We start from the raw sequence: 17,542 nt of genomic DNA, 5'->3' as shown, positions 1-17,542 counted from the left end.
CATAAAAGCCTTTCACTCACTATGTTTTCTATTTTTCTAACACACTCTAATAGTCAATATTAGGATTATTATAATATTAAAAATGTAGGATAGTATTGTCGGTAGACGCGCTTGTTCTTAGCTTTTTCTTAAAAGAAGAGGCGAACGAATTTGTATTTCAAGAGAGTTATGTGGTTGATAGTTGGTCTAAAGTCCAGTCAGGCCAGGTGTCTGGAGGGATGTGTGGTTATAGTGTAGTGAGATTATTGCAGGGGTTTTAAGAAGCTGGGTTTGGGGGATCACTGTCCCCAGAAAAACTCAAATCTAGCTGTGTAAATCCACAGTTCTCCGACAGCAGTACTTATGGTCGACTTCTGTATTTCACTTTTTCTATCCATGTATTATTGATGTTATTTTCGTTACTAGTAGCAGTATTATCTTAATGTGTTGCCGTTATGACAGCAGCAATGTAAGTTTCTCCTTTGTAAAGGGGTCCGCCGGCCATCCGAGCAGGACCGCGGTGTCGGTGTCGGTGTCGGTTGCGGGAGAGCGAGACTGATTGCAGTCCGTTCATTTCCGTTAGCGAAGTAACCAGCAGGCGTTTTTCATAAATAAACAGGGGCGGATACTTTTCACGGGAGCGATAGTTACATCCCGACAGGCGGCTGTCAGGTATGGCTGATCTAATAGCGAAGGAGGGTGTTTTGCCACTTGATTTCGGAAAATGCGGAGTTACAGTACACTGTATCTCCCTATATTTGGGAGGGAGAGGCTGGGAGGTTGGCGATCTTTTGTTGCTACTGTACGTAATTTCAAAATCCATCCCTGATTGTTCTTTGGTTAATGATTTACGGTACATGACTCGTGAAATGAGGGAGTACTTAAAAGGAACATGTTACTGACTGCATTTGTAAACTAACATGATCCCAGGCCCCTGCAAAGTAGACAGACGTTACTGTACAGGGACAGCGTTTCATTTGACTGGTACAAGGGATAGAGATGCTGTCAGGCTGCCCATTCAAGTCGCCCTCATCTTTAGTCTGTCGCTCTCGCGTAACCTACAGTACCTGTAAAGAATTTATATGCTTTATCCATTAAACCTAGTCGAGAATCAGTTCTCCCAACTAAAGCCAGACAATTTTTAATGTTCCTCTTAGTGTCCTCCTCATTAGGAAATCGTATGGGGCTGCGTGCCTCTCCCTGCCCCAAGGGCTGATCCTGATCTTGCAGCCTGTGTGCCCACAGATCGCTCTGCGGGACTTGGGTGCTGTGCCCAGCTCGGCGGAGGCCAGCCTGCGTAGAAGATGAGCAGCAAATCCAGGGGTTGGTTCCTGTCCCGCTCCTCCAAGCCCAAGGATAAGAGCCAGGAGGAGACGGAGGAGACGATGTTGGCTTCTTTGGACCTCAAGCTGGATCTTCTCTGGTACTGATCGCAGTCCTCAGATACGTGTATATGGAGTGTGGGGGGTGTCCATCTTATTTTAGAAGGGCAGTGTACAAGTGTACATTTACAGCAATATCCGTACTATACCTTATTGCTCAGTATGCTTAAAACATTTCACTTGTCTGAAACGTCTGTGCTCAAGCTAGTACACAAACCCAGCTTGGTTGATTCGCAGAGTTTTTGTTGTCTGAGCACAATCAGGTTGTCTTAAGTATCTGTTAGTAAGGTAGATCAGTTTTGACATTGACAGCAAACTCTCAGGCATGAACGAGGGAAACAGCATTGAGCCATTATTTGTCGTTCTCCACTGTGCTGTTAACAGGGTTAATCTGGTCTGTGCATTGTTCGCAGTTATTCTTTTTCTCCCATGTCCTTGACCTTGCATTTAGCCCTGCCAGTTAAAGCAGGAGGATGGAGCGTAAACGAGGTGGGCTCTATTTGGCCACAGCAGTTGCTTGTTTGATCATATACAGCCTGGTATGAAGTAGAAAGTGCTCTACAACATGCCCAGCATCTGTAGCTCAAGCTCATTAAATAATAATGGTCACTCAATCATAACTCTTTCTTTATCCCTCACATGCTGCTGTCTCAGGAGTGACCCTTTCCTGTTGTCTCCTAGATCATGTCTTGACTAAAGGCTTTTTTTGCAGCTGTCACAAGGTGCAGGACTCCCTGCTGAGCTCAGCCAGTAGGTTCACTGACTATCGAGGGATATTCAACTGGTGTGTCATCATGCTGGTAGGTCTGAAGCGTCCTGTTCCTACCAGGTGCCCTGTCTACCATCGGTCTGGCTCAGACGTCAGCCGGGACATGTGCTCAGAAAGGGAATGCTGGCCAAGGCCACCCGTTTCTCTTTGAGCATCTTGAGAAAGTCCACAGTTTGACCTTTCCTGCCGGGTGAATCAGAATTATCTGGTGCACCTTGGAAGAATATGGCTGTTTCAGTGGCTTTGTAATTGTAACATTCCAGTGGCAATGCTGGCTGTGTTGATGAGCACTGTATGCAGCTGAGCAATGTGCTGTTAATAAGACCTTATAGAGCAGTGTTCTGCCTAGAAGGAAGTTGTTGAATGCAGCTTCTAGACAGACACAAGGATACTTAAGAGGACAAGCCATAGGCCCCATCTTGCCTGTGAGAATAGAAGAGATGCAAAATTTTACTCTGGCTATTTTGTGGAGTATTCCAAAGAGCCAGCTTTAACACCATCACTAGCTCGTTTGTTACAGACCCTCTCACCAAACACACTCGCGTTTAACTAGTGTTGGTCTGCATGAGGTCTTGTTTTTGTTGTGGAGCTTGAAGTACTGCAGACTGACAAGCTATGGTACATGTAGATTCTTGTAAAGTGCCTTTATTGAAAGTCAAATCCCTGTCTGTGTGGTGTTTTGTAGGTACTCACTCATGCCCACCTGTTCCTAGAGAACTTCATTCAGTAAGTGCACAGGTTTTACAATGTGTTCTACCTTCTGCATTGTGTGAGTATTACAGGTACAGTTCAGAGGAGCAATTGAACTACACAGGACTGTACTTGGCCATGTGGTTTAACAGATGTCTGTATGCCTGTACTGTTAATTCGTATTGTTCTAATTCAAAATAAGATAAGATAGATAAGATCACTTTATTGGCCATATACAATTTCTTGTATGAGGAATTTGTCTTTTTGCATAACCCAGCTTGCTCTCTATGAGACACACAGACAAAGAGAGTAGCGCAGTAGTGCAGGGTCAGCCATTTATATGGCACCCCTGGAGCAGTTGAGGTTAAGGGCCTTGCTCAGGGGCCCAACAGAGTAGGATTCCTCTGCTGGCCGCAAGATACAAACCAGCAACCTTCCAGCCACAGGCGCAGATCCTTAGGCACAGAGCCACCGCACTGCCCAATAGTGCACAAAGGCTTAAATTGTACAATTTGGAAAAACAGAAAGACTCCACCTTTCAGCTTTATTTTGTTGGACTTGAAAGCAGTCACATTCTCTCCTATTGAAGCTGCAACATTTCAAAACAAGAACTTCCTTACCATGAAATACAGGGACATAGTAGTCCTAATAACATTACTGTCATTTCCCACACAGGCATGGCTTCCTGGTGGACCTGAGGAAGGTTCTCAGACTTCTGGTGGAGGACGGTTATAACTGGCCTTCCGTCTACCTGATCCTCGGTAAGCCAGGCTGAGAGACAGGCTTGCTTTCCTTAGATTTGAAATTGCCAGTTGTTCTGAGACCCCCCTTTCTGGAAAATGACTCTTGTACCCACAGAAGAGGAATTAGGACCTGCTAACATGTTTTGCTGACATGCCTATCTGTTAGAGATATATGCCCTTTAAAATCTTTTAAAGAAACCCTTAAAAGACACTAGTCACTAGTCTGTGCTTCTGAAGAACAAATGTTGCCAAGGAGAGAAACTAACTTTCTGGCAATCCATGGTTCTTTGGAATGCCTTTGAGCTTCATGAGCTGAAAGTAGAACTGAAACAGTCCTTAAAGGTAATATGGCTGCAGTGGTTAACACTGCTGCCCCACATTTCCTCGTATGGAGTTCACATGTTCTCCCTGTGTTCGTGTGGGTTTCCTCCCACAGTCCAATTACATACTGTACTGGTATATGTGTGCATATGTGTGTCCTGCAATTATAATATCAGTTCCTTTAATTGGCATGACCTAATGCAAGGAAACAAATGAGACTCCCACTTACATAGCAGTGTGATTTGTTTCAGGTTTTGTATGCTATGGTGTCTTATACAGTATAAGTCAGAAAGGTGCTTGGAATTATAGAGCTATCACAATCAGTAGTTTAGTCTACGGTGCAGTACACTGTTCCAGCTCCAGAGTTTCAACAAATGACCATTGGATCCTTCCTATGTGTACTGCAGTGTGTTTTTTCTTCTATCTGCTTGCTCTGCTCTGTACTGATTCTTCTGACAAGGTGACCAGCTGGCATGATAGCAGAGCACAATGTTCTTGATTGTTAGACCTATGCTAACAGTAAAGGGTGACTAGTAAACCTGATCTCTAAGTTTGGTCACCTACCCTGGTTTTCCAGGCTCTTATTATTTTTATAGGTATCTTTAAATCTTAATGGCTAATGGCCGAGAAACACCAATCAGCTTAACTCATTCTTCAGGTTGAAGTACTGTGATTGATTTCCCAGATGGCAGGGAAAACTTGTGATTCTAATGCATCAGATGTTTTTACTACAGAGCTATTATTTTAAAATATTAAATACAATTTTTAAAAATATTTGTATACTTTATATACATGCAGGTTAGATATCAGAACACTGGACACCCAGTTTGGTCTTTCATGTCCTGCTGGATATAGAGCCTCCTTAATGAAAACCATTAATTCATCTCTTCCAGAGTCAGGTTGACCACATAATCTGCAGTTCCAATGGAATTCTCCTCAAACAAGATAGACATACTTTATTTAAGAAATCGCAATACCTAAACTGCAAAGAGATGACTAGACAAGCTGAATGAAGAGATTTGAACCTTTTGCAGTAGTAAGCTGGCAGTAGTTAAAGCTCACCAACTCAAAAAAAAAAAACTTTCTGGTCTTTTAACAGTTTCCAATGTGTTTGTGGCCACAGCCCTGTTGATTGAGAAGTGGCAGGAGCAGGTAAGTCTCAGATCCTAACCTGTTTATACTGAGCAGAGGGCAGGGAAATGAAAGACAAAAACAAGTCTGCAGTCCTTGTAATGTCTGGAGATGAGAGACTGGGCTTGACTCACACCTATCCGATAAATGAACACGATGAGCTGAATGGCATCTCCCCATTTTAACTTCTTAGATATTAATAAAATAACAGGCTCTTCATCCCACTGTAGAGCAGAAGTAATGCCAGGTATTGTTATTGTTTGAAGATTGCACGCTATGGGGGCCTTAAACTGGAGTTTTACATCATCCACTGGGAGACACTAAAGCACTACCATGAGTGACATGATTTTATGACTCCATGAATGTTCTTGTGGGAAAGTCATTGCTTGGCTCATCTTATCAAAGTCATTAGCAGAAGAGATGTCTATCTCAATGTGGACAGTGGTCTGCAGATGTCCGAAAGACACTTAGGGCTCACTGATGGACTCATACCAGGCATTGATGGCCTGATTCTTTGCTCCAAGTTATGTAGAAATAAGAAATCTGAAGTACTTCTTAATGTGCCTGCATTTATTTTTGTTTAATGTAACTTTGATGTATAGCTGGCTCAGTGCTACATACTGTACCTTGAGAGATGTGGGATGTGTGCTGTCATCCTCTCCTTCTCTTCATTCTCCAAGCTGCGTGGTGCTAACAGTGTCAGAAGGACTCCAGAACTGTCCCTTAGCAATGTGTTTTAAGAAGAGTGCTTATTAACTTGATTGGTCTCATCTCACCTTATAGTGAAAACTGTACACAAACAGACCCATAGGCAACACATTAGAGGGACGCTCACAGCTCACACTAGAGGGCACTAGCGTCGCACTGGTGACCATGAAGCAATGAGTGCAAGCCATCACAGACACGAATGCGGCCACTCTGGGGCAGCCATGAGCAGGGGAAGATCCTCTCTGTGGGCACAGCAGTATCTTTGCACAGCTTTCACAGCAGAGTCTCTTGAGGCGGCCAGCTGGCTGCATGAGCTCTGTTTCAGGCGGGTATGTGTTGTTTCCTCACAGGGCTTCCTGTCTCAGAGGGCTGGATGGGTCCTGGAGGCAGGAAACCTGCTTGTGTTGATGGTGTTTCCCACAGCGGTCATCCTGCACAAGTCCACCTCCATTTCTGTTGGTGAGGAAGAGCGACCTCCTTTCTCCTCCTCCTGCATGTGAACTGGGTTTAGCAGCCAGCACTATTGGCAGCAAAGCTTGCAAAGCAGCTTTTCTTGTACTGAATAGGCTACACTTCTATGTCCCACAACCTACTCTAAATAATTTTTACGAGACTTTTCTGTGTGTAAACAGTATAAAGGTTAATTTGTTTATGAATATACATCAATGTCTCACCTGCAAGTCCACCAGCTGAACAATTCTAAAGAGTGCTGTTGCACTAGAGAAAAAAAAACTGAATATGTTGATACCCACAGAAATGTTACTTTCATGGTGAGGACTAAATACATCTCTCTCTCTCTTTTTCCAAGTGGGGTCACTGCTCTCTCTGTGCTTCTACACTATCCTCACCCTCAAGATCTATTCTTACCATGATGTGAACAACTGGTACCGCCAAGGGCAAGTGGAAAACTCAGGTCTGATTTGATCTTTCTCTGGCTAAGGTCAATGCAAAAAAGCAACAGGAAACTGACCTTTCAATCCATTGAAACTTGGAGGAAAATGCTGCAAGAATGGATATTGATTGTTACACCATGAGCAGAAAGAAATAAAGAACGCGATGCATCTAGGAGAGGGAAAGAAATCCATGCAAATATGACATAGCAGCACTTTCAGTTTTATTTTTAGGCCCTCAACAAATGCAAACATAATTTTATTGGGATTTTTTTTTTCGTGAAAAGGAATGATGTCACAAGTAATTTATGCTCAGATCCTCTCCTTGATTAGCAGACAAAATACAGATAATAAAATCGTGGCTTCTGGTAACTTTAGGTGCAAATCCGAATCATGCCGAGCATGCTGGGATCAGTGCTATGTGGTTGATCACTGTTTTTAAGGGTCGGCAGAGATGAAGGAGGAACAGGAGGTCTGTCCAGAAAGGAGGGAGTATCGAGACTGCCTGACGCTGAAAGGTACAAGAACTGAGCTAGACCTGGCCATCCTGATGGTGTTTTTTTCATTTAGGTGCTGCCGCCTTAGTACTTAATTATTCCAACGATAGGAGGTGTCACAGGTGGTCCTCTTTTCCCAAGCTCTCAGGGCGGCCGTGTTGGTTGTGGACTCAGAACTGGAAATGTGATTAGTGCAGGGGCAGGAGTCTTCACGCTGTTGTGCCCGTGAATTTACACGGTTGAGGTTTGAGGTCTCTGGGGTTTGGCCTGTACTTGTGAGTGAGGAATAGAAAGAAAACAAAAGACAGAGGAAGCCAAAACCCAGCACAAAGTGACACTCGACCATTTCATACAATATCAGCCCTGTGCGACATCATGCAGTTGACATACAGTAGCAGTAAAAGGCCTTCAGCCGTTACAGGTTATATTTGAATCCGATGCAGTCAAAGGCCTCACTTTCAGTGCTGCCTGTGCGAGACCTCTGCTTTAGTGTCCAAATGAACAGTGAAGGCTAGTGTGGAAGAAGTGTCTTTCAGCATGTGTAGACTGAAGCCATACAGTTGACTCTCAGTAGTGATGCTTCTCAGAGTGCTTCAGTGATAGGCACTGTAGAACTCTCAATTACAAAGAGATGAGATAGAGTATTTCTTATTTTGAGCAGGTACCCATCATATCCTGAACTAAAGAAATTTCCCTTGATTTCACATAAGGGAGAATGCACCCACAGATCAGTATTCAGCGCTTTAAGGAGAAGCCTGTATTATTCAACTAAGTGACTCCTTCATCTACCAAACCGCAGCTCTGCTGACTCTGACTCTGACTCTTTCAGATCTGTATTATTTCCTCATGGCTCCCACTCTGTGCTACCAGCTGAACTTCCCTCGGACTCAAGCCATCCGCAAGAACTTCCTCTTTCAGAGGCTCTTGGAAATGGTGAGGTTTGGCCCTGGCCCATCTCTGGACACAAAAAGGAAATATTGACTTTATGTATGTTTAAAGAACATGACGGTTTATTCTTTTATACCATGAAAAAAACAGCTGAAGGAACAATTGCATCTGAAGTTGAGAAATCAGGGGCTTGTTAGTTTTGTTTTTGCCAGGATTTGCACACAAAGAAAAAATGGCAAAAGGGCTGACTGCATTTTCTCTGTTATAAAATGAGATCAAAGTTTCCTGGTACAGTACCGTCTGACCCACTTTCCCCCTCCCGGTCAACAGAACTTGGAACGTGGCTCCAAACAGTAGGCTGTAGAGCTGGGCTATAACACAAAAGTACATTCTGCCCTGTGTGCCGCTGCGAAAGCATAGCCCTGCGGAGAGCAGGGCTGAGGGTGGGGGAAGCCAGAAAAAACCAGCTATTGTTTCTCTGTGCTGCGTTGCTGTTTGGTTTTCTTTTTTTGTTTTCTGGGAAAGAAATGTTCGGAAGTAGCATCTGCCTTTTAAAAGTAAGGACTCCCATGTGGCTCAATCACCAGAGCTGCTCGCTCAGTTATGGGCGGTGCCGTGGCGGAGTTGCTTGAGATGTCCCTGGGGGCTGTGCATACAGTACCTGGTCAAGGCCCACAGGTTCGGAGTGTAGCTCTGGCAGCTCCCAGTGTGTGCCCAGGACTTATTTTTTATTTTTTCAGAAAGTACCGTCCTGATGTTTCCAGTGCTTTCCTATGCGGGTCCTGTTCTTGACAGGGTAGCTTTCAGATGGCTTTTCACAAGTGAATAAATGCAGTTTCCTCAATACATACCTGTCAGGATGAATGAAGAAAAGAGCATTCAGAGTCACGTCTACCCACACGCAAATAACTCGGATCAGTTCTGCCAACAATCAATGGAAAATGGAAAAAAAAAACAAGAGTCTGGGTTTTATCGCCTCTGCTCTTTCTTTTCCAGCTCATCCTGATCCAGCTGATGGTAGGGATAGCTCAGCAGGTAAGGGCCCTGATCTTTCCTCCAGGGCCATGGATGGGTTGTTCCTCAACTTCAAGAGTGTTTAACATTGGGGTTCAACAGACTAATAATAAAGGAGAAGGGTGTGCATATTTAATTATTAAATTACATGTTACTTAAGGCCCTTGAGGTAGCCCCTGTATTTTAGGTTGTATCCAGCAGAGGGGGTCCTTCAGTTTCTTTCCCAGGAGTTTGCTGTAGATTCATGTGTTTTTCTTGTCTCGTAGTGGATCGGGCCGATCATCCAGAGGTCAGAGTGCACCTTCACAGTAAGTCACCGCAGGTGTCTGCTGCAGCCTGCTGGGCTTTCCCAGCCCCTGTTTCTTCCTCACGTGCAGCTGCTCTTATCACTATTCCCCAGGAGATGGCCTTGTCAGCTCCCAGCTTCCAGACAACACACACACTGCGGGGATGTAAACACAGGTGCAGATCCATGGAAAAGAAACAGCAGGCCAGACGGACAGGCTTGGAGTTTTTTTCCATTCCATAATACAGAAGTCCGTGCAAGCTAACTGGAAAGGGAAAAGGATGAGGGAGGAGTGACACTGTGTCTGCAGTGAGGAGTTTCTGCCCTTCAGATCAGTGTGTAGGCTGGCCAACACTGCCTTTCAAACACCCAGGACAGTTTTCGTAGAATCCCCTCTGGTGGTGGGAGTATGAGATGAACAGTGCCCCCGTACTGATCCAAAAGTCCTTTTTAAATTAATTCAGCAATGTCATATGATACAACTGGAAAACCTAGGAGTGGGTGTTCAGGGTCTGTTGGCTGGTTAGCCCCTGGAGTTGAGTGCTACCTGGCCTCACCAAGGTGCCATCAGTCTGCAGAGAACAGTGTCCTCTCTGTGTACAACAGTTTTATTTTAGCTGGGAAATAAAACACTGCAACATGGGTACGGTTGTGCCTTTTTGACATTTATTTTTCAGAAACACTGAAATTGTTGTAACAAACCAGTGGCATAGTACGGCCATTTAACTGGATTTAGAAATATGTCCCCTTAAAACAGTTCAGACTCATTGACATCAGTTGTAAGAAGTCATTGCCTGTTAAAAGCATTGTTTGCTGTTTTTCCTTTCCTATTTAGAGAACTATTTCACAAACAATAACTGAAATTGGGAAAAGGGCCTATTTAAAATCCTACTGAAACATGTTTTCAAATGTTCAGACATACTAAAGGGGTAAATCCAATTTATTTTCTAACTACATGAATTTGTCCCCTAGATAAAAACTTGTTACATTTTGAAGGTTAAAGTCAACTCATCAAAAATGAAGATTAGTTTTGTTGAAGCCACCAATCAAGATAGCAAAACTATTTATTTAATTGACAAATAAAAGACTAGTTTAAGTCAGTGACCACGAAATATGTACCACAGACACAAAGTGTGTATAACATGCAAAAGAACAAGTTGAAGGTCAGGAGAAGAAACAGGAATTAAAAAAAACCCAAAACATTTGGCAACAGTGATAGAAATTGTTTTTGTAATTTTTCCACCAACCCAGAGCATTCCAAATAAAATCTCTTTCCACCTGCCCTGTTCTTCTCAGCTCTGAGATGCTGGAAAGGCTACAGTCATGAGCTGAAGGTTAACTTTCTACAAACTACAAAGACAATAAGGATGTGAGAAACACTGATCTTTTATGGCAATCTGAGAGTCATTCTCATCCTTTGAATCCCTGTGAGATTTTGTCTCCTTCATAGGAATAGTTAAATGGTGTCTTAGTCTGTGTTCATCAAAGAGAAATGTAGGTAACACAACCACAGGCAGAAAGGTCTGCCAATCACACTAAATAAATAAAAAAAACAATACTGTTACACATAACTGTGCAGAACTGCTCTTTGTTGAGCCATGAAAAATATTGGACTGGATCTCAAGTAATGGAAAACAACCAAGAACTCCTGTGTGGTGTCAAACCATCCTGGAAGGTGTGGACGCAATTGCTGGCGGAATCTGTAGGCGAAGAGGCTTTCATCCAGTGATGGACCAGCAGAAAACAGATATGATGTGATGCAGACTTATGACCAAGTATCCTTGTTTGTGTTGTTCCTGAGCCTCCTGTTCATGGTTCTGGAGCTCAGTCTAGAGTGATTTAAGGCTATGCAAGGAAATCTGGACAAAGTTTTTCATCTCCGGCTGTTCAGATCTGCGAGAGATCTGGAAGGCTTTTCTAAAATATTCCTCCTGCTTCACTCCTCCCTGATCAATCCATGATTGTTTGTACTCATGTATAGTATCACCTGCAGAGATGTCTAGCTCCTGGCATGCAGCTATGACAACAAAAATGTAAAACACAAGGGGGTTGGAGACTTCTATAGTCTTGAAGATACCCAATAAAATCTACTGACTGTATCTTCTAGAGTCCCATACAGCAGGATGGCTAGGATGCCTCCATTGCCTTTGGTTATATCCAGCCACATTTTTAAGTTCATGGCAATTTAATCCGTGAGTTGACATTCAAGCATAAAACAAGAAGTTCTGATTTGAAATTTTACTCTGTGTCCAGTTGATTTTGTATCTGAAGTTACAGTGGTCTCCTTTTCCTGACCTGTTTCAGAATATGGATACCACTGCAAAGATTGAGCATCTGATGGAGTTGGTGGTGAGTTCTCAGTACTGCCTCTGTAGTTACTCTTCTTTATTCTCTTTTGAAGAATATTTTCCTTTCATAAAGATTCTGTCAACATTTCCTGTTGGCTGTTGTGCTATTCAAAAAACAAAGAGAGTACAGAGAAATTATTGCTTTATCTGACAGGTGATCGCTCCTCCCAATTCATTTACACCTGGCAGCCCATTGTTTCTGAATGAACACTATTTGGTTTAGTTAACCAGTCCTGACAGTGGCCTTTTTTTACAGGCACCCAATCACTTCCTCTGGCTCATCTTGTTCTACCTGCTCTCTCACTCCTGCCTCAACTTCATTGCCGAGCTGCTGTGCTTTGGAGACCGCGAGTTCTACGGGGACTGGTGGTGAGTGAGCCCAGCCGAGCTAGGAGGAGGGTGTGGTAACAGTCCTTTAAAGATATGACGTGGTTTAGTTAAACGACAAGATTAATCTGGTCCCTCTTTGAGCTCATCTTTTAATTTCATGTTTGTTCTTTTTGATCAATTATAGTTTCTAACAACCTGTCATGCTGAGCATTGCTCACCATGGTTTTGAAGCACTAACGATTTCTTTTAATTGGATTAGTGGCCAAAAACAGGCTACAGAAAATCCAAAAGAAGCAGAAATGCCTGCCATGTGTGAACTTTTCCATCCACCTTCCTATGTGCCCTGCTCAGTGAGTAACGGTGCTGTCTGTCCACCCCAGGAATGCTGATAACCTGAAGACCTTCTGGAGTAAAGGGAATATTCCTTTCCACAAGTGGTGTTCAAGGTATGTGCAGACATGCTCCTGATCTCACATCTGCAACTTTACAGCCCATAAGTCAGTATCCTTACACTTACAGATGAATGCAGATGTGATCTGTATTTCATTTGTCTCAATCTGAAGATGACCTTTTTATTGAGAACTAGGCATAATACAGAGCCCCACCCTTTTAAAATTCACCCCCCCCAGCAGTGCTGGAGTGGAGCAGTTGTCCAGAAATTGTCCAGTTGGGTACAAACCTCAGCCTGATGCCAAAGCAGGACTTTCAGATGCAGGGTCATGTGTGCCTGTTATATTTTGTGCTTGGTGTTGTGCTTCACCAGGTGTATGTCAGGGCTGCTAAGGTTAACACTGGTGACCTGTTAACTCATATTATTCCTGTAGTAGATGCTGTTTTTGTAAAATCATGCCTTCCAATAATTCTGTTATTCTAAAAACATCTGCACAGACGGCATCTCTTTCCAGATAAGGCATTCTGTTATAGACCTAGGCATTCAAAGAATTTCCTGGATTTCAGGAGAGCATTCTGTCTTTTTATCAGAGATACAAAGTCCAGTTGGTGTTGGTTTAATCCTCTCACTGACCAGCAGTGAGAAAGTACAAGCTCTGTTACACTCCTTCCTGCTCTCCTTAAACCTTATCAGATACCTGAGAGATCTCCATGTGCTTCTCATCCTCTGCCTTCAGAGTTTTTGGTTGATCTTATTTCCCCACCTTTTAACAGACAGAATCACATACAGTATCGTAACAACACCATGCTTTGTGTGAAAAGTATCTGTGAACAGCTAACATCACAATAATGAATCCAGTCATTTCTATTTCACAAAGCTTCTTTACTTGGTGTGCACCCTCTCTGCGAGTTGCATTACAGAACCGAACAGTCAAATGCAGGCAGAAATGTAATACAGAAAGGGAAATGAAGAAATTATCTGTAAGAAGTAAAGAGTATTTATAGATAACTACAAGTTAGAGGACATTTTACAAAATGTTATAAAACAGTAAAAAATGTCACATGGTTGCATCTTGCGAGCTCCCATAATACAAAAGCAAGGAGTGGCAGTATAGGACTATGCCACTATATTGTCACTATATTGTGACATATGGTCAGATATCAAATTAAAGGTAGAGATGAGCTATAGCAGCAAACCTGGAAGTGTGTGGTCACATGTGCTGGGTGATGACATGCTGTCCTCTGTCCGCCAGGCATCTGTACAGACCCCTGCTCCGGAGGAGACTGGCCCCTCAGCATGCAGAGCTGGCCGTCTTTGTGATGTCTGCGGCCATGTGTGAGGTACCACGCCCTGGGGGACCGGACATTCATCCACAACTCTCTCCACCTCCCCAAAACAAATGATGTAATGGAAAGACCATTACAGTTCTGACACTGCATTTCACCTGATTGCTTTTTTTCTGCCTTCTCGCTTTTGCGACATCGTGCTGTCCACCGTGCACGGGGAAAGAACAGTCTGTGGATGCAGGAGGTCATTCATGCTAGGAATCTTCGGTGTGCAGAGGCTTGGACATGTCAAAATCCCTAGGAATTGTTTAGATACTAATGTGTCACGGCACACTAAATAGCATTTTTTTAAAATGATGATCGCATTGTTTTCTATTGATTTGTGAGCAGGTGATAGTTCCTTTGATGAAGTGTGTTGTTCTATTAGAATGAGTTATGGCAGAGCTGGTAAGTCTGCAGCTGGATCAGGTGCACCAAAGGGATACAAAACTGTGTACCTGTGCATTTTTATACAAGTCATTCAGTGCTAAAGATTGTGTGAAGAATAAGGTAGTTATACTGTATAATAGTTATAATTCATGATAACTAAGGACAGGAGCATTGTGTTATTTGAACATATCAGTTTCATAAAGGAATCTTATCATGTTACATTATATAAGAAATCTAACCCGGAACTGTAGATGTGGAACCACAAAGCTACCTGCACCCAAGAGATTGCTCTCTTTATTCTGAGGCAAATGGTTGGTTCAGTCTTTTTCACATCTGTTGTGGCCTCTCATGAAATCAGTTTCAGGTACATCATGCCAAGGTAACAAAAGACTTGGGGAATCACTGTTCTTGGTCTGCAAAAAAAAAAAGAAAAACCATACCTCACAAGAATCAAATTAAAAAAAAATCAGCTTAACAAACACAACTTAACAAAGCGACAACATCAAGACTGTTGAAGCTGAATATTGGCACTGATCTGTTTCTAATGGCTGTTGTTTCAGCAGTAAGTGGGTAACTGTTCTGTACTGGGCAGAGATTTTTAGGTCTCAGGGAAGAGTTTAAAGTGTTTTTTATAGCTTCAAGATACTTGCTCATCTCAACATGAATCACGTGTTGACCTTTACTTTATGACTTACAGTACCATGGATGTAGAGAGGAAGAACTACAAAGTACATGGTGTAACAGCTTCTGATATGGATAACATGGTATTTCTGATTAAAAAGAGTGTATTTCATATAAGGGCATTAAAGCCACTCTTGCATTCGTGAATTTCCATTATCTGCATTTTTTGGATCAGAGATGTGCCTTTCATCTGACTGAGCTGTTCCTTATTGTCATTCAGTTCAATTGACCTCAATCCAGACCTCAATCCTCCCTCTCTGTCTGATACTGTACTTCACAGTTCCTCATTGCTGTACCTCTGCAGATGTTTCGCCTCTGGATCTTCATCATAATGATTCTAGAGGTAAGATCTGAATTTGCGTGATAAATCAGGTGTTACTCTTTGTACTGGAATTTACAGACTTCTGCCAGAATGTAGTAAGAGCCTTATATCCTAGCACATGTGCAAATTGTCCTGCTTGTCCCTGTGACTGTCATTGACAAGTGACAGCTCTGAATTTGTCCAATGAGCCAGGGTGTTTCCGGTACAGGCAAAATCATTTTAACAAGGGAAATTCAGAGGCTTAAATCTTTCTCAGTGTTATAGAAAGAAAGGTTACAAATGAGAGGTTTTCTTTTTGGTACTGAATACAGCACAGAAGTTAATCTATGGTTTCAGTCATCTTGATGGGCACATGCTGAACTAAAACATTTGTAAACTGAGGGATTATTGGAAACCTTTTTCAGGAATCATTAGCTACCACCATCTATGGTATTAGAAATATACTTATGGCAACAGTGGACAAATTGGGTATAAAATTCAAACTAGGCAAATGTGTACAAGCTTGAAACTGATTTCTTAATGCAGAAAATATTCAAAGACAGCTCATAAACATTCGATGAGCTTATTTTAATGAATATCCCTGAAGGGATGGTATGGTGCACCAGAAGCTGTCTGTTTATGTGGGCAGAGGGGTTACATAGAGCCCCACATCTGTCAGTCCGCCCCCATCCTCAAGTGTATCTGTTGGACTGGTGTACTGCTCACCAGTCCACCCTCAAACTGCCTTTGACTACTGCCAAACAGCTCAACAGACATGCCTATAAAGAGCACTTGATTGGATTTGATTGTCCGTTTTCATGTCTGTTGTCCATTCCTGTCTTATTGTCCTGTTGCCTCATCTCAGGAAAGGTTTCTGAGCAGCGACACCCCCCTGTGACCACTGTGTGTTCACGTGCGTCTTGAGGTTCTTGCAGAAACATTAGCCCCTGTACTCTAACGCAAAGAAATTACACAGAGACTCACTTTTGAACCGTTTCCATTGTCAGAAGTACTTGCTTCACAAGCTCTCTTTGGGATCTTGCATTTTAGCACTGTGTGAAAAACCGTGCTATGATCTGATGAAAGGAGTATCCTTTCTTAACTAAAACATTAACATGTATGAAATACCCATCTTGTCCTCTGTTTTCCTAATTACTGTATGTCTGACGCTGTATGTAAGGCTGTTTATGCAATCAGACAGCTTACTGTGCATGTTTTCCTTTGTAGTATGTCTGCTTCACAAATCCTTTCATTTCGTGAAGGTCAAACCGCAGTGCCTCACTCCAGAGTCTTGTCTCCCCAGATCAAAGTGGCGTACTTCCTGGGGCACTATTTCACGGGGAACTATGGCAACGGCATGGTGTGGCTCTGCATGCTCCTGGGCCCTCCCATCGCGGTCATGACCTACTTCCACGACTACTACATCCTGAACAAGGAACACTCCTCCTGGATGCTTATTTTACCACCACTCTAGACCACCAGCTCTGCGGGAAACCCGGGCGATTAAAGGCTTCTCCCCTGAAGAAAGCAATGCCCTGTCTCGTCTAGTGTCTGCCATGTGTGCTCTTCTCATCTGTAACTAGGGCTTCTGGATTCAGTGTTTTGCCATTCTTATGCTCCTTTAAACGTTTGCTTGACACCCATTTAAGCCATTGATGTTAATCCTGATTCAAAATGCCATATCTGTTAATAGTCAAATTGATGTAACCGATAGGCATTCGCTGCCTAAGATCTGAACTGTCATTGAAAATCAGCCCTTGTACTTTTTACAGGAGAGCGGGGGTGCAAAGCACAGCAGTCTCATTATTCACACATGGGAGAAACGGGCAGCACTGTCTGAAATATGGCCTGCACTGCAAGGACTGCAGTGAACTGAAGCTCGAGGCAAAAGGCACTCACTGGTATTAGCACAAGAAAAATGAGAAGTTGTTTTATTTAAGCATATTTCTGGGATAAATTGCAGTCATGATGACCTCTGTGAAAAGTAGTTGATTGTGTATATTCTACATACAGCGGAAGCTTCTTAAGACATTGGGAAGATGTGAAATGGGACTCTGTTGCCAGCACTGGACTATTAGAACACTGCATCCTGCAGTTGACCTTATTCTGGGTTACCTACAGTCATGGAGTGAGCAGCAGTAGGTCCCAGTGTGCCTCTGTGACAAAAGGCATCCTTGGGGCTTCCATTCCAGTCTGCCTCATGTGTTTATTCCAGCTCATCCTTGATTTATTAAAGAGACTTCAGCTCATGGATCAATTTAGCAAGTAAAGGCCAAGTCAGTAATGAGGCTCTTGTTACAGCCTGGACTGGAGGAGTCAAGGCTGCCTATCCCTGGTGTAGGACAGAGACCCTTCTCCCAGGGTTCCTTGGGGAGCTACTGCTTTGTGACTTTAAAGGTAACTTTAATCCCTATTGGCAGCTGCTGTGGGACCAGCTGTGTCCTTAACCTATTCATCAAAGAAATAAAGAGCTCAGAA

The 17,542-nt window shown here is 43.0% G+C and overlaps 1 protein-coding gene across 1 annotated transcript in view; it reads left to right on the top strand.

Annotated features, from left to right (window-relative positions):
* The window catches only part of LOC148817062 (diacylglycerol O-acyltransferase 1-like), a 19,696-nt gene extending 2,154 nt beyond the window's left edge, over positions 1-17,542 (top strand). The window contains exons 3-19 of the mRNA XM_088938635.1: positions 1,225-1,402; positions 2,074-2,161; positions 2,816-2,856; positions 3,496-3,581; positions 4,984-5,036; positions 6,074-6,182; positions 6,532-6,636; positions 7,057-7,131; positions 7,940-8,043; positions 8,995-9,033; positions 9,279-9,320; positions 11,603-11,647; positions 11,903-12,015; positions 12,357-12,422; positions 13,620-13,707; positions 15,044-15,106; positions 16,368-17,542. Coding sequence (XP_088794761.1) covers positions 1,284-1,402; positions 2,074-2,161; positions 2,816-2,856; positions 3,496-3,581; positions 4,984-5,036; positions 6,074-6,182; positions 6,532-6,636; positions 7,057-7,131; positions 7,940-8,043; positions 8,995-9,033; positions 9,279-9,320; positions 11,603-11,647; positions 11,903-12,015; positions 12,357-12,422; positions 13,620-13,707; positions 15,044-15,106; positions 16,368-16,538 — 1,407 coding nt within the window. The 5' untranslated portion in view covers positions 1,225-1,283 and the 3' untranslated portion in view covers positions 16,539-17,542. The remainder of the gene's footprint in view (positions 1-1,224; positions 1,403-2,073; positions 2,162-2,815; positions 2,857-3,495; positions 3,582-4,983; positions 5,037-6,073; positions 6,183-6,531; positions 6,637-7,056; positions 7,132-7,939; positions 8,044-8,994; positions 9,034-9,278; positions 9,321-11,602; positions 11,648-11,902; positions 12,016-12,356; positions 12,423-13,619; positions 13,708-15,043; positions 15,107-16,367) is intronic.

The sequence above is a fragment of the Atractosteus spatula genome, chromosome 21 (assembly GCF_055471065.1).
Source record: "Atractosteus spatula isolate fAtrSpa1 chromosome 21, fAtrSpa1.hap1, whole genome shotgun sequence".
NCBI classification, from domain to species: Eukaryota; Metazoa; Chordata; class Actinopteri; order Semionotiformes; family Lepisosteidae; genus Atractosteus; species Atractosteus spatula.
The sequence above is the reverse complement of the archived record's forward strand: the minus strand, read 5'-3'. Positions and strand labels throughout refer to the sequence as shown.